This window comes from Bidens hawaiensis, unplaced genomic scaffold (assembly GCF_021521415.1).
Source record: "Bidens hawaiensis isolate Kalapana, Puna unplaced genomic scaffold, B.hawaiensis_p1.1 tig00015059_1, whole genome shotgun sequence".
In the NCBI taxonomy this organism is placed as follows: domain Eukaryota; kingdom Viridiplantae; phylum Streptophyta; class Magnoliopsida; order Asterales; family Asteraceae; genus Bidens; species Bidens hawaiensis.
In genome coordinates, this window is record NW_027492336.1 from 2,168 (window position 1) to 19,863 (window position 17,696).

The 17,696-nt window shown below is 33.6% G+C and overlaps 1 protein-coding gene across 1 annotated transcript; it reads left to right on the forward strand.

The window, feature by feature from the left end:
• Positions 1-12,865: 12,865 nt before the first annotated feature.
• On the forward strand, positions 12,866-14,966 carry LOC143548343 (reactive Intermediate Deaminase A, chloroplastic-like). The gene is made up of 6 exons (XM_077039540.1): positions 12,866-13,129; positions 14,156-14,271; positions 14,368-14,412; positions 14,491-14,564; positions 14,645-14,694; positions 14,774-14,966. Exons 1-6 carry the CDS (start codon positions 12,928-12,930, stop codon positions 14,866-14,868), a joined length of 582 nt encoding a protein of 193 aa, XP_076895655.1. The 5' UTR covers positions 12,866-12,927; the 3' UTR covers positions 14,869-14,966.
• Positions 14,967-17,696: the final 2,730 nt, after the last annotated feature.

Genomic DNA, 17,696 nt, shown 5'->3' on the forward strand with positions numbered 1-17,696 from the left:
ACGAAATTGTATATATATATATATATACATATATATATATTTCATTCATCTAGAATATTTTGTAACTAATTTGCTGGGATTTCCAAATAATAACATAACTGATTTGCTTGATACAATAAGAAACTTTTCATATGACATCTACGTGACATCCTATGTGGAGGCCCTAAAATGACGTCATGTAGAAAAATCATCTTGTTATAATAATATAGTTATATTGGTCAAGATTACTCACTTACATTTAGAGAAACGATGTTAGTCACACCTCCATTGGTTATGTCATTCACCGACTGTGAGCAGATTGGTTTTGTTCATTACGGGTTAATCACAACGGTATAAAAGAAGTTAAAAAGAAACTTTGAAATAGACGTAAAAAATCGTTTAAGGGCAAATTATTTGCGAAATATTATGAACTATAATAAACGGTTTCTGTAAGGCCCCGTTACCGGTAGCCCTACTTTCGTGTTGGATTTACTCATAACGCAGTTCTAAATATCAGAGTTAATTAAAACATTCGCGAAATATAAAAGCTTTCATAAAACATTTCATAACAAAACACATCTTGTCTTAAAACGTCATCTTGTCTTTCAAATAAACAAAACATTAAACTTAAACGTCTTGAGTCTTCCGATGCCAGCCTCTTATTTAGTGTCACGTGTCTCCTCAAGCGAGCTGCCTCATCCTACTCACCTGCGTGCATACTAAAAGTCAGCTATGCTGAGTGAGTTCTAGTTAATCATGCATTATAAAATACACATAAACTTATATTCTTTCAATAATACTTTCATACTTTCGTACTTTCATACTTTCATACTTTCTTTTGTTTTAACTTGCTTTCATATCTTACGTTATAAAGAGCATTACGCCCTACATTCCTCGAGTATTATTAGGGCTCGGTACCCTCCTTCCTCAAGTATTATTAGAGCTCGGTACCCTCCTTCCTCGAGTATTATTAGGGCTCGGTACCCTCTTTCCTCGAATATTAGTAGGGTTCGGTTCCTAGTTCTCGAATATTAGTAGGGTTCGATTCCTCTTCGTTACCATACAACCATACATCATACCTCGAGTAGTATTAGGGCTCGGTACCCTTTTCGTAACCATACAACCATCCTTTCCTTCTTTTATTAACTTTATCACGTTCATACACATAAGCATACATATCATACTTACCTTTATACATAGCGTTACAACCTAACAGTACGTGCAATATCCGAAGATCGTTCACGTACCATCAAGCAATCATTCATACATTTCACATTATTCACATAAGGAATACACTTATCTCTTAGGATAAGCGTATTAACAAACATATTGAGTATGCACACAGCCCCGAAAACATAACACATAAATGGGGCTAGAACTCACCTGGATCCTGTTGCGTTCACCGTTAATCGTTATCCCTTTCCTGAGCTGTGCACGACTAACTGTATAATAATTACATGTATTAATTAACTATCACTACCCATATCGTGTTTCTAGTCTATTGTAATCCCACAACGAACGGGGGTCCGGGGGCAGCGCCCCTGGCAGCGGGGTTCTAGGGGCGGCAACCCCTAGCAGGGTCCAAGGGGCAGAGCCCCTGGCTGGGGTCGAGCTGCCAGGTCAACTTGGAAAAATTTTATTTACATTAACTGTCTTAACACATTTTTCACTAGGAATTTAATTTATTTTCTAAACGAACTTAACTTTTGGCGAACTTAATATTCGGCGAACTTAACATTCGGCGAAGTTAACTTAGCGAACTTATCATTAGGCGAACTTGGAATCAGCGAACTTGACCAGTGGCGAATTTAACTTGGCGATGTTAAACCTTAGGCGAACTTACATTGCAGGCGAAGTTGCCTGCTGGCGAACTTGGCTTGCAGTGAACTTGGCTTGCAGCGAACTTAGCTTGCAGGCGAAGTTGGCATGCAGGCGAAGTTGCTCATTAGTTTCGTTTTAGCATCAATATTACAACTTTACATTTTATTTCCATTAATTGTCTTAACACATTTTTCATTAGGTTTTTAATTTATTTTCTAATCGAACTTGACTTTAGGCGAAGTTAAACCTTAGGCGAACTTAGCTTTAGGCGAAGTTAAACCTTAGGCGAACTTAGCTTTAGGCGAAGTTAAACCTTAAGCGAACTTAACTCAGGCGAAGTTAATTAGTTAGGCGAACTTGCTTGCAAGTGAAGTTAAGCTTACGCGAAGTTAAGCTTTGCAGACGAAGTTATGGCTTTGCAGGCGAAGTTGCCCAGTTCAGCTACGGGTTTGGTTTTTATCAAGCATTTTGGCGATTTTAATACCCTTGTTATGGTTCGACATCACCCACTACGTTCCCTAACCGTTTTCGGTTGTATATATATCCCGTATATACTATAAAGCTTGGACCTTTAAGTAAAAACGTTCAATACTACGTAAACTTTAAAGGTCAAGAACATACGTTTAGCGCTCGTTCGATCTTGGTTAGCTTGTTTATGCACTCTAGATATCGTGTAATAAGATCTAATACCAACTAACGTTTACTCTCTCTCGGATCTTGCTCGTTTATGGTGTGTGTGTGTGTTTGGAGTGTGTAGAGATTATGATGGAAATGAAATGAAGGTTTAGGGTTTTAGGTTGGTTTAGGGGATATTTATATCCCTTAAAGCCGCCCATTCTCATTTAACTCATCTCAATTAATCTAAGTCCATGATCCGTTCTTTACTCGATATTAATTAATTAATAACGCGAAATCACTAAACGTAACTTTCTTTATTTAACATTATAAATTTTAGGATGTTACAGTTTCCTTGAACCTAAAATATATCAAACTTCTATAATTTCTTTTCAGTTAAGCTCCAATTTTCTATACACAAATGTAGTCACCTTGTATCAGACACTTTTGACCCGGGAATCCGTAATACCTCTTTTCAAAAAAATTAATCCAATTGATCTAGCTGTTGAAACCAATCATAATTTCTTAGGTAATAACTTAATTTAGATAATTAGAAAATGTTGATAATATAATTTTAAGAAAGTCATAATTAATTTATTGAGGTAATTAATATTAAATAGTAATAAATGCATTAATTGTTATATCATTTAACATAAAATTTATTAAATTGAAATAATGGTAATTAAAAATTAATTAATTTGATGGAATATGTATAAATGGAAATTGATTAGTTGACATCCCATATGGTTAACATATTTAAATGTCATGTAAAAAAAACAATTTTTGTTTTAATATATTAGTTAGATAGCCAAAAATTGGGTGAAGTTATTATTAATTGCTATACTACCCCTCTCCTCCCTAATTTTACTAAACGTATCTCCTCCTCTAAGTTTCACATTTTTGCCGTTTAAAAAAGAATACAATTTAAACTTGTTTTTCTACCTTTTGCCATTTTGTTATATTTTACCATCATATGTTTTAAAAAAAACGTTTTATCATTACCTTTTTTAAAAAAAGTTTCTTTATATATATTATAAAACATTTTTTTAATTATTTTAAACAACCAAAACGTTTTTTCTTCTTTAAACCGTTTTTTCACCTTTTAATTTTTTATAAAGTATTTTTTTCAAAAATAACTGTAGAGATAGCTTACATAAAACAAAAGTTGTATAATTTTTTAGTAAATAGCAAAAGATTAAATAATATACGACTTGATTAACAAGTTTGGTGTTGTTCTCGGATGCCATTAATCTCTTTCGCATAAATCAAATGAAAAAAATTCAAATGGTTTTGACTTTTGTGTGTGAGAGAGAGAGAGAGAGAGAAGAAGAAATATATGATAAAAAAAAATATATAAAAATATACCATGCGTTTTGTATCGTGTCTATAAAGACATAAAGAAGAAGCTATCTATATAAATACTGTTAAAATTACTTTTAAATTTTTAAAGAAAGTATTTTAAAGTTTTTTTATAATTAAAATTTTGTTTTGTATTAAAAGCAATTTTTTAAAATATAAATAAACCTTTAGATTTTTTTAGAATACTTTAAAGGAGACTATAAACAAAATTAAAGAGAAATAATATATTATATAAAATTGTTAAAATAATCTATAATATATATAAACGAAAACATAAAAATCTTACGTGTCGTGATGTGGTCGCTCCCCCTTTTTTTGGAGTCACCAGATTTGCTTAATTTTTAAATGGAGGCTTCTCATGCATTTGACCCGAATTCATGGGTATGGGTCTTACCAAACCCAGATATTCCTTAAACGGGTTATAACATCTCATTAAATTAAAAATTAATCTCACCAAATTATTGATGTAAAAATCCTATAAAATATGATATACTAAAAATTAATATTTTATTTATTTTAAAAAAAGATATATATATTATTAAATTAAAAACACAATTTTATAGTAAAAAAAAATAAACGGGTCTTGGGTCTCATCAAACCATAAGTATATTATTAACTTTCATAAATATTATTTATAATTAAAAAACCAACTTTATAGTAAAAAAAATAAATGGGTATTGGGTCTCATCAAAACCATATAGCTTTTAAAACGGGTTATAACATCTCGTTATTTGTGAAACAATTTATTATCAAACCATAAGTATATTATTAAATTTCATACAATAAGAAAAATATAAATTCAAAAAATAAATAACTAAATATTAGAACAAACAATATAAAACAATCCCCGTAATACGAGAGATAAAAACTAGTTGAAAATATAAGGAAGATGCCAAGATGGTATGACAAGTAGAGGCAAATTGTATCACCTAAATGTGGTTGATTTTGACTATCTTCCTTATATTAAATATTAAATAAAGACAAAATATTCGTAACGCTTTTCTTATTATTCTAGAACAAAATCGAATTAAGAATAAAATAAAATTCAAACATCTTTCACGTTTTTCTTACCAAAAGGCATTTCTTGATTTTAGTGTTAAACTAGTATTTTAACCCCCGCGTTGCGGGGGCGGGGCAGTCGTTTAGGATTTGTAACAAAGCAAGAAAAAATATTTTATAACAAAACATTAGACCTGAACCTCTTTCAAAACAATAAATCCCTTGTATTAAAGCGAAAATCAAACTGATATCAAGAAAATGTCACATCGTTGGAAACGTCAATACAATATACATAGATGTTAATGCCAATTCATTCATCCAAACTTGATACAAAATTGAAAAATGTAAATAATAATAAAATATTGTTGCAACATATATTTCACAAAAAAAATTAAAATGAAAGACGGTAAATGGAATCTAAAATCAACACACAAACAAATTGACTGACCGTCAATTTCTACTGTAGCTAGAGCTTCCTTTGATTTCTTGAGTCATAGTGTGACCTGCAACAAAGGTATCCCTCTCAATGTTCAGAATTTTTTAATATTTGGCGAGATGTATTTTTTTTCTCTTAATAGGTCGACCCAGTTTGTGTTTTTTCTCTAACGGGCCGAAGTTGGAATCATTAAAAAGCTTGAATCATAGTGTTACAGAATGCCATAAACTTTTACATGTTAGTTTGGTAAGTTTCAAAACCAATATAAGATGCCTTTTTATTACATACATAATTACTCTAAAAATATATTTTTGATCATAAGAGAATGCAGACATTTTAAGACGAGTGAACAATACCAAAAAAAAAAAAAAAACTGGCATAGGACACCTTAACATTATAAGAAAATGTAAACTCACAAATTTAAACACCCTAACGTTATAAGACACATAAAAAAAGCATTAGACAAACCTTAGCCGCTCTCACTACGAATCACTTTGCAATGGAACCAAGGGCATACAACAGCAACAATGTACGAAAACTGTTACAACCACAAAAAAGAAGACACATGATTAACGAAAACAATCAAAACAGCTCATAAGCTAATCATATGAACTAAAATTATCAAGTATACAAAACACAACACCTAATCTGTAGGGCACGATAAATGTCAACAAAACAGCACACTACAAACTACCCAAATAAAACCGTACCGGTACCGATCAGGAAATTTAGGATCATGATCATAACCGGTCAGTACCGGTATGGTACCGGGCTCATTTGTATTTAGTGATGTTGATGTTGTACACGCAAATGTACTCTTGCATTTTGATAGTTTTACTTCTTTCTGCCATGCTTACGTTGTTATTATTATTATATTTCTTGCTGCAGTGTTGAATAAGGTTCGTTTTTGACCTGATTTACTTAGTACTTGACACTGGTTTGTTGTCGTTTAGGCTTAGGCAAACTGGTTTTTGATACTAATTATCATCACTCACACTACTTCCCAATCCTATTCTTTAGCATATGTTTATATCTTTAATAATTAATAATAATAATAATATCTTGATGTAGATTTGATGCAGATAATGAGTGAACTAAGGACAAACATTAAATTGTTGATAACTCAATTTGTAGGTTATCTGTTTCACCTTGTTGCATTTTTACAAAACTTTTGCTTCTTACTTTGTTGTGACATACAGCTCAACTTAATCAAACCATAGGACTTTTTTTGGTGCACTAAGTTCATTATTTGTCAAACGAATAGAGTTATTTCTAATTCGGTTTGTTTTGTCAAAGTCAAGTCTTAATGCACAGTTCCGTATCGGTACCATACACAAATATTCAGTAAATACTGGTAGTCGAAAGACAACCAACATGCGTCATCAACACAATCTATAAGCAACAAAACAATCACTTTTGCCTATCATCAACACGCAGCATAGGCAAGAAAATAAATTTTTGTCAATCATTTCATCAAATTCTTAGCATGCATGTCAGGCAACCTACTAATAAAGAATTCATACCAGAAAGACAATTACCTATAGCAAGCTTTAATCAAACAACTAACATGCATGTCAACCATGAAAAGTACCAAATAACATAGACGAACAACACAAACAAACAAACATAATCACACAAACACTAACCAAAGGCAAAAGCAAAGACGAACAACCGCATAAATGTCAAACAACTGGAATGCAACACAACAAACTAATACAATGACCCTCTAATCGCAACGCAACAAAAGAAAGATTCAGTATGAGAGACAACAAACGCACGTACCTATAATTAACTCAGATCACAGCCCGATTACCGCCGGCCATCACCTGTGATACAAATATTTAATCAAAAATCAAATATTTTCTTTACAAAACTATAAATGTAACAAAGTTATTGAATTATACTATGCAAAATAAGTGAGTTCATCAATTGAACATAAGAAACATACCTCAAATCAATTTTTCTTGTCGTATGGTGCATACAAACATTGAAATCTTGCACTTAAAACATGTCTCATGACTTGCACTTATTCTAAAATCAAAATTGATAAAAGCAGCGTATGAGTTAATCGTAGCACATGATTAATACTATTATAGCCCGACCAAATACAAAATTCAGTGATGTATCAATATTTTTGGATATACTAACCGCTAAAGGTTCTTGTGGATCAATTAATTTCAATGAAATAACCCCGAGTGGTAACTGAATTTCCCCTGAAATTGCACCAAAAACTTAACTTTGAATTAAAGTAAAAAATTCTAACCCGTGATTCAACACAAATTCAAACAGATGATGGACAAATTTTCAAAAAAATCAAAAAACATGGGCATCCAATTACCTTACGTGTCGACTGTCAGCCAAGCAATGTGTTGTCCAAAGGTTCGATTTGTCTGTCATAACATACAACGATGAACGAATCTAACTGCACAATCGATTCAAATGAATCAATCTCCTAAAGAATCAATTACTGATCTTATTACCTTTATAAAAAATTAGGGCATGTATAGAGGAATGAGAGAAGAATCAAATCAACCTAGGTCAAAAGTAATAGCAAAGAGGGAAGAACCTGAAACTTCGTCTCCATCATCGTTGTGAGAGGCTGGCTTGTGAAGAAAAGAAAATGAGACAATACAATCATCAATAGTTATTGAAAGAAATGATTGGAAGGAGAAGGCGGTTACCTACACGTGTAATGGAGTTTGAGAACACGTATAGAGGAGTGAGAAGCCATTATTTATATTCAAATGTACTAAACTTAATACATGAAGTACTACTTTATTGCACCACCGACCCAATATACTAGACGGGTGCCCGCGCGATACAGTGGGTGTTAAAGTGTTAATCACGTAACAAATATAAGTGTTCATGGTTCGTTTAAAACCTTGAAATCTTTTAAGCCAGTCATTGGTTTGACTTCTTTTTTATTCTTCTTTTTTTACTTTCTATTTGTTGGTCGGTTTCAAAAATTTTAAAACGTGGTGAACGGTTGGTTCGCGGTTTATACTCGCAAGCGGCCATATGAAACCATACCAGACTGTAAATGTTGAATGCTTTTGAATATTTTTATTATTAATTATTAGATATGCTTTGTTATATTTATTAGATATAGTTAAAATGTAATTGAACTTAATTTTTTTTATTACAAATAGCTTGGCTATACAACTTTAAATTAACCTATTTACAATATGATTCATTTTGTAATCTTTGTTTTTATTATTTCACGTCCTAAATCTTCAATTAATATTTACCATTTATTTGGCTAAAATTATCATTTTTTATTTATGATTCTCTCAAGTAACATATTAGTCATTAGTTAAATATGATGGTACACTTAATTTAATAATTATTTTACTAAATTTATTTTTAAAGTTTAAACTGTGAACGAAACTGGAACCAGGCCGTTAGTAATGATTCGGTTTCAAATTTCAAACGTTGAGTTTGGTTTCAGATGACAAAAAATCAGTATTAACGGTTGGACTTATAAGTTTAACTTAAAAACCATCAAAACCGACACTGAACACCCTACGTAACATATTAATTTATTTAAAATGAAAAAAATTATAACAATATCATATTCAAATTAAAGAGAATAAAATGCTCGTTTTTATGGTGTATTTTTTTAATAAAAATATTAACGTTTGAAAATGTTGTAGTCGTTTAAAAATCATGGGTGAGAAGTTAGTTTAAAATTTAAATTAAAAACATAATATGGTTAAAAATGAGGGACCAAACTTGTAAGTTAATGAATTGTGTTTAAAAGACAAGTTTACCCTTACTAACACTTGTACCTTATGCATTAACATTTGTAAAACTCTTAAAATCAAGTGTCTTAATTTAGCCTTGTCTCATGTATTATATAGTATATATATAATTTGATTTTGCAAAATATGATATTTTTGAAAGACATTGCGAAAAAAAAATCTGAAAAATTGTAAAAATAATTTGTTTTTTTTTACAATTTTGCGCAATTAAATATATTTCCCTCAATTTTACTAATTTTGTTAACTTTTAAAAAATATTTTACAGTGCAAAACTATTTAAAAATAAAAAAAAAACCTACATAACATGTTATTCAGGTAAAATATTTAGAATTAGAGCATAAAAGGAACTTTAATTACCTGACTGAAACATAACATTTTATAAGTGACATAATTAGAACAGTTTCAAAACTTGTTTACTCTATAGGGTAATTTCTTTTTGATATAAAGTTACATAGCTAAATTTATGGTTTATGATTGTTCAGTTTGGCATGCTAAATGTTTTTCAGAAATTAAGCGTTAACCGATTTGACGACTTTGCCTTTTAACATGAATCACGAAAGGCCTAAAATTGACAAATTTGCTTCTTTTTCTATTGGTCAATCTTTGATGGTTTTGAACAGGAGTGTCAGTTTCTAATATGACTGGAAATATATAGGAAAATAATCAGTTTTTGGATTGTTACAAAGATTATGTATTCATGTTCATTTTGACTTGTTTAACTCATTTAGTTAAACTTGTTTACCCGCAAGCCTATTTAAACCCGTCTTTAACACATTTTTCTTACAACCCATAACTCGATTAACAAGTTTACAACTTGATTAACACCAATCAAAGCGTCAATTCATTTGACATGTTTAGATAATCAAGTTAATCAGGTTGTCTTCAACAACACAATTTAAGTGTGTAGGATATGGTTGAACTTTTGTTACACAAATAAAATAATAATAATGTTTCGATTAAACAATTCAATCTATAACCCGCCTACCCGATACATGTTAACCCGTCATTCAGAGTCTTTACTTTTCTCAAGGTGGGGAATCTAGCACCGTAGCACTGTCCATTGATACGCGACTATGTGGAGTCAGTAATGAATTACAAACGACACATGTGCGTTGGTCGAAAATCAATAACTATATTAATTAGAATTAGAATTCCTTTATAAAGTGGTAGTTTATTTTTTTAATTGTTTCATGGCCGGCACTAGAATTTTTTATTTACAATTTTCTGAATGGGCCCATAAAAGCCAATAGTAAATTTATATTCATTAAATAACAAAACAAACCTGACTCGGAACTGAACCAGTTATACGGTTATACCCGGGTTTTTACTATCAAAATTCGTACGGTATGGATATAATATGCATTTCAGTACTGAAATATGTACCCGGAACCTAACCTGAATTGTACCCGGTAATACCTGATAACCGAAACCGAGTTTTTCTAATACCCGATCTACACCCGAAAAATACCTGAAAAATACCCCCAAAAAGTTCAGCCTCTTAAAATCCAATCAATACCTAAAATAGAGTTTTTCAATACCCAGAAATAAGGTATTTAAAAACACGGTTTTAAAATACTCGACTTGAATCTAGTGCATAATATATAATTTTTAAAGACAATACCCAGACCCGAACCCGATCCAAGTATTATAATGCCTAACTTTCCAACGCTCGATTATACTCGAACCTAATTCTATACCGGATCATACTCAAACCTGCTTCCATATCAAAAACCATGTATTTGAAAAACGTTATTTGTGCATCTCTCTCTAGCCGGCACTACAATATTTTATTTAAATAGTCCTACAGTTTTCTGAATGGGCCCATCAAAAAGCAAGCCCAATAATAATAATAACAATAATAAAACTTATATGTATTAATATTTCTTTTACTTTTTTTTTTTATCTTATATAATTTACTATAAAACGATTACAATAAAGTGGCAGGCAAACGGGCAACAAGCTGCGCCGCAACCCCCTTTTGAACAGCAAAGCCAATCCTGCTAAAAACGAAGCTTTGGGACCTAGAAGCTGAAGAGGTTCCGTGTACGACGCGCTGAACCCTACTCAAAAATTTCACAGCCTCTGGAGCCAGAAAACCAAATGTATCAAAGGCAAATGGTAGAAAGACATGTTGATTATCTAAACAAGCTTTCTCGTGTTTAACAACTTTGCCCGATTCAGCCTTCAACGCAGCCTGACCCACAACAAACCCACGGTCCCTGAGCCCAACAAGAGGAGACACTCCTGTAAGATCCACACAGGCGTGTTTCCCCCCTGCCCACCCGAACACAAGCATATCAGCTGGTCGTAAAGTAGACCTCCCTTCAATAGGATCCGTGAGAAAGTTAACAGGGGCCTCCTTTTTAGCAGAAATCCCTGCCCGTTTAAGAACATCACACAGAACATCCCTAACCAGATCATGTCTGTATTTAAAGCCAGGCAATTCTTTGCAATGCACCGCATGGTCACCAAAAGAATCCAAACAGACCTTACGACAAATTGGGCAAGGTTCATCCGTCGGGAACATAGGGATCATTAACCGGTACTTAAGGATAGCCCGATACTCCAAACCCGACATACGTTGGCCTAATCCTTCAATGGGGATGGCCGTTAGAAAATCCTGAGCCCGAGGAGCCCGAAGGCATTCAAACACCGCCTTTTGGCGAGGGGATAGATCAAACTTCACTTCTAAACTCTTGACGATTCCACTAAATAAGGCACTCGCCACAACATGTTGGGCTTTAGGGGGGGCGGTGTCCTTATTAGAGAACCCGCTAAGATCAAAATCTGGAAGTGAAGTACGTAAACGATCCATCGCACACCCATAATCAGAGTCCAACCCATAAATATCACAACCCCGAAGAATATGGTCTTGCAAACACCACGACTGTGCTCTCGAAGCCACAAAAGCATATGTAGATACATCCTCGGCCGAACAGAGACCCAACCCCCCATAACGGATCGGAAGTGATGCCAACCTCCATTGGAGATCCCCAAAGAACGGACCTCCACAAACCACGATGTCCTCAATCGCCCTCCGAAGACCATTGTCAAATATAGAAACAGCTTCCCCCACATACATAGGTTGGCATGTTCTCAAACCGAACAAAAGCTTGGCGACTCCCATACATGAGCGAAGCAAAAGAAGCTCGCATTGAGGATCCCGAAGTCTTGGGAGACAGCTCATCAGTTCCACAGCGCTAGATGCCCTTTTCATAGCCAAACTGCTGATAAACCCCGCATCCTGGCTTACAGCACCACCAAGGAGTTTCACGCCAAGCACCGGCCTTCCAATCCCGAAAGGGAACAACCCCTCCTGTGCCTTCACCCCATTGCATGTTGGCCAAAATAACTCTGTTTTCTTAACGTTTAATTCAAGACCCAAACGAGGCCCCTCAGACCTGATAATATCTAATGCTTTGGCTACCTCTCTAGTATCCCCGATAATCGTGCCATCATCCAAGTACCAAGCATGAAAGAGAAGCTTGCACCGATCTCTGATTTGGTGAACAAGTGGGTGCAAAGCTAAGGCAAAAAGGAGAGGCCCAAGAGGGTCCCCCTGTTGAACCCCAATGGTGGATTTAATGAAAGTATCACCCACATATAACCTAGCCGACTGCCCATATAAAAAATCCACCCAAAGAGAAATGGAAGGACATCGACTCCGAACCTCATGTAGAAGGGTCGTCCTATCAACTAAGTTGAAGGCATTGGAGAAATCAACAGTAAGCATAGCCAATGACCAATCCGAATTAAACTGATTTAGAAACCTGTTCGCGCTATGAAGCACGGCCTCTGCCCCACTGGGGACTCCCACCCCAAATTGAAAGTCACCGAGGTATTCCTTAAATCCACCCAAACTTATATTCCTTAAATAACAAAATAGCGTCTCGTTTCCGTATTCCAGCATTCTTTCTTTCAGTCTAACAAAGGCAAGTAACGACAAAAACATACACAATGGCTTGGACGGCTTCTGGCTTAGCATTCGCTCGGTCCTTCAATTTGCCGGCGATTAATACCGGCGTACTTCGAAGCCGTGCTCCGATCATTGCCGGCTTGGCTTGCGCCTACGTCGCCGGCTCCAGATTGCGGTGGTCAATTGCGCCTTTGTTCTCCAATCGAAGTCCATTTGCTTGTTTCAGCGTTTCTAATGATGCTAGTGAGAAATCGGTTATCTATATTATTGATTTTATGTTTATGTGTTGCTTGAATTGGTTGTGGAGTTTGAATTGTTGTTAGGTGTTTGATTCCTAATGTTGTATTTGCCAATTTGGGATATTAAGTGAAATGATCGGTTGCTTATTTGACATAGTTTGAGAAATGATTTGTAATTTGATTTTAGGCAGATGAATTTGTGATATATGAAGTTTAGCTATAGTGTTTGCAGCTGATAGGGATTATTGGTGTGTGTAACTATTTAAAATGATTGTTACAGAAAAAAGAGGAAGGTTTTGAGAGTACAAACTAAAGAAATTAGGGTGTGTGTGTGTGTATTTGATGCAGGTTCTATAGTTACCATGATATATTTGTAGGCTGTAAACGAACCGAACGTTTGGTGGGCTGTTTGTTTATGTTTGTTCGATTAACTAAATGAATGGACACGAAGAGAGCCTGTGTTTGTGAAAGTTCGATAATTTGTTCGTTTGATCGTTTATGTTCGCTAATGTTTGTTTGTTTATTTATGTTTGTTCATTAATGGTTTTTGATCTTTTTAGTGACTTTTCTAATCTTATCATATAGGTCTTAAGCAAAATTAACAACTATAAAACAAAAAATATGTGAGTGGTATGTGATTAATGTATATGTAAAATTAACATATGAATATGAATGTTATAAAAAACGGCAAAACAAATTTGGTAGCCAGAGCAAACCGTTGACACTAACCATTCTTGGTTAGCTAAATCAAATAAAGCATTGTTTGTGCTAATTTTTGTTCGTGAATTGTTCATGAACAAGTTAATAACAAACACAAACAATATTTTTTTTTCTGTTAGGTGTTCGTGTACCGTTCGCTTGGCCGGTAAAAGCTTTACGAACAAACATAAACAAGACCTTGTTCGGTTCGGTTCATTTACAACCCTATATGTTAGTGATACATCTATTTACCTTTGTCAATTTTCTCTAAGCTATAACATGTTAGTGTTAAAACTTTATTAAAAGTTAAAGGTATTCTTATTGGTTGCAGGTATTAAGGAAGCTGTTGTAACAGACAAGGCTCCTGCAGCTCTGGGTCCCTATTCACAAGCAATTAAAGCCAATAATACTTTGTTTGTGTCTGGCGTTCTCGGTCTTATTCCTGAGGTTTATTACAAATCATCTTTTTCTTTTATATATATACTAAATAGATGTACCTGTAAATTTAATGTGGGTTATATTAATGTTATAATGCTTGTGCAGACGGGGAAGTTCGTGTCAGACAATGTAGAAGAACAAACAGAGCAGGTATTAACCTTAATCTAGAACTAGTCAATACATGGATTTTATCTTGTATTTACCTTAATCTTTTTTTACATTTATCAGGTTCTCAAGAATATGGGAGAGATACTGAAAGCTAGTGGAGCAAGCTATTCCTCAGTTGTTAAGACCACAATCATGTAAAACCATATTGTTTGCATATTTAATATTTGCAACAACTAAACATTTGATTGTTCGTAATATATTTCTCTGGTTTCAGGTTAGCTGATCTGAAGGACTTCAAGAAAGTCAATGAGATTTATGCTAAATGTGAGTCCACTGATCACATCTTGTGTTTTTTTATTACATTTAAAAAGACTGAAATGCCCTTAAAAATGGTGTTTTGCAGATTTCCCGGCACCAGCTCCTGCAAGGTCAACGTACCAGGTTGCAGCGTTACCGCTTGATGCTAGGGTCGAGATTGAATGCATAGCGGCACTCTAGTGTTTGTTTGACCCCGAGTTTTTATAACTTGAAATGTGACATATAATAAGGTAGCCGTGTTGTATATCGGATCTTTTTTTACCCAAAAGGGTCATTTGGATGCTGTAATTGACGGTTAATTTGCGAATATTTGGATATTGGATTAAACTAAGTTGTTTTTCTATGCAATGTGGTATGTACTATGTGGTATGTCTTATGGGAAAAAAAATTCACAGCATTAAACATTGATCAATTGTGTGGAATCAAGCACACAGAGAAAATGAACACAAAAAATGTCACTATATTGTGTGTGTGTTGTACAAAGATAAAAGTGTAGTTAAAAACGTTTAATGACACCACTTACAGTTTCATTGTTATTAAATAATTGTTGATGGATTCAATCAACGTCGGGTGTTTGGTCTAGTGGTATGATAAGCGAGATGTCCCGAGTTCGATTCTCGGAACGCCCCAGATCTATTGCTTTTTATACTATTATTATTTTTTTGTTGTTTTTAATGGGAGCTTTCTAAGAGAAATAGAAGGATACCCTTGTAAGCTTACTTAGGTTTTTCGTTTTGCTTACTTTAATAAGACTTTGAATGTGTGTTACAGCGTTAGTGTTAACGAAATTCATAATTTAGTTACATTTGAATACATACCGACCTACATTTCAAACTGGCTTAACTTATAAATGTAATACTTGTGTTATAGCCAAACACATAACTTGTAAGATTGTTCTTTCAATTGGTTACAAAAATAGATGAACAATTATCTTGTCCGCTTGAAACTTGAATCTTCATGTTTGATTCCATTTAGCCCCAACCTGATGACAATGATTTTTACCCGAAACATATATAGGAAAATATTAGAATGAAAACCCAATATGGTAGTGAAAACTAGTAAAATCCAGTGTTACAATCATTTTTTTATGTTAATTTTTTTCAAACATAAGTAATATACGTTATAACATTTAATACAAAAAATATAATATAAAGTTAAATCATGTAGCAACTTGTTACATATGTGCTACATATTTGTAACAAGAGAGGTGAAAAGTTAAAATATAGATGCGTAACATAACAATTCGTTGCATGATTTTTTTAAATTTTAAATATATAACTTACGTTTAAGAAAAGGACTGTTACATCGAGTTTTCACGGGTTTTCACAACTGAAATGGGTTTTTTTTTAACGACCAACTAAGTAACGTCGGGTACTCCGTACGCGCCCCCCATTGACTAAAGGTAGCCCGAGCTGGCCACAAGTCTGGACGGACGGAGCCCCTAGCGGTCCACCTATTGAGGGATTCCCTGGATAAAACCCGACCTCCACGCCCGCCAAACGGCACGACAACGAGGAGCCAATAAAACCGGGTGACATCAGGACTCGAACTCTGGCAAACCAGGGTCATCCCTCATATCTCCCATATAAATTAGTGATAGTGAGGTTTGAACCCTACCTCTCACAAGTAAAGTGACTGCTCTACCATTGAACCAAATCCAATTAATTATAACTAAAGTGGGTTTTCATTATATACGTTCTCTCTCTCTCTCTCTCTATATATATAGAAAATGGTTCAAATAAAAAGAAGTTGTTTCCTAGGAATGATAAGAACCAATAAAATTTTAACATTTGGCATTAAAACCTATGGTGAAAGAATAATTCTAGGAAACTATGTCGGTTATAATGGTGAAAGAGTAATTCTAGGAAACTATGACGTTTTTTGGTAATTTTAAATCTCAACCATTGATTGATATGATCCAATGGCTATGATTTATTCTTAGTCTTCCTTGAAAACTAATTATTTTTAGAATATATATATATATATATATGGTGGGGTTAAAATAAGAAGTGGAGGGCATCTAAGAAATGTAAGAAGTAATCTGGTGCGTTAGATATGTTGGTCTAATGGTAGATATGGAAAGTGTGTTTATTGTGCGGTGTGTTTTATTAAATTTAATGGTGAAAACACACTTTTTACACTTCTTAGGAAAAATCTACTTATTATTATAACCTTGCTTATATATATATATATATATATATATATATATATATAACATACTCTATGTTATTGTCAGAGGATCTTCGGCATGCCGGAGAAAGATTATCGTCGGAAAACTGTTTCGTCGGCTAGAACTAGTGCCACTTTAGCGGGATTGAGTGGCATCAAAATGTGAGGGGAGGATAAGGAGGACATGCAGCAATTACGTAACGTCTGGTAGGAGAATTTATTGTTGTAGAAGAAAGTTACTTGTAATATCCACCATCTTGTTCAAAATTTTATAACTTGATCATACATTAATAATTTTTTTAAAAATTATACAGATAAAACATATATTTTTTTTCAAATTATTTTTCTTTGAAATGAGTATATAGTATTGCTACATTTCTTTTAAAATAATTTGTGGTTTTATGTATCTTTTTAAATTGAGATATCTATGAGGAAAAAATCTTTAAATACTATTAAAGTAATACAACTGTACACATGGCCTTCTTCTAGGCTATCCACATGTGCAATCCAGTTAGCAACTTTCCATTCACATATTCTATATTAGGTTGCCACGTGTCATGTTGACCAAACACCCTATATTTAAACCTTAATAATTCATAGTTTTTCACACTAAACATATTTTTCTCTTTCTCTCCATTAGCCGGATCTCTTTTCACCCTCTCATATATTCCGGCTACTCTAGATCTAGATATGTATTAATCGTTTTCCGGTAAGTTTATATTTTATAATAAACTTCTGATTGTTGATATATATATTTCCGGCAACATTATATTTTCTTCCGGTTATTGTTTCCTCTAACCTTTTTATCTTTATTTTCACTGTCAACTGATTTTATTAAA

Coding starts and splice junctions, on each gene's coding strand:
- LOC143548343 (XM_077039540.1), top strand. CDS start 12,928: ATGGCTTGGACGGCTTCTGGCTTAGCATTCGCTCGGTCCTTCAATTTG. Junction 14,413..14,490: donor TAGAAGAACAAACAGAGCAG/GTATTAACCTTA, acceptor TACATTTATCAG/GTTCTCAAGAATATGGGAGA. Junction 14,565..14,644: donor GTTGTTAAGACCACAATCAT/GTAAAACCATAT, acceptor CTCTGGTTTCAG/GTTAGCTGATCTGAAGGACT.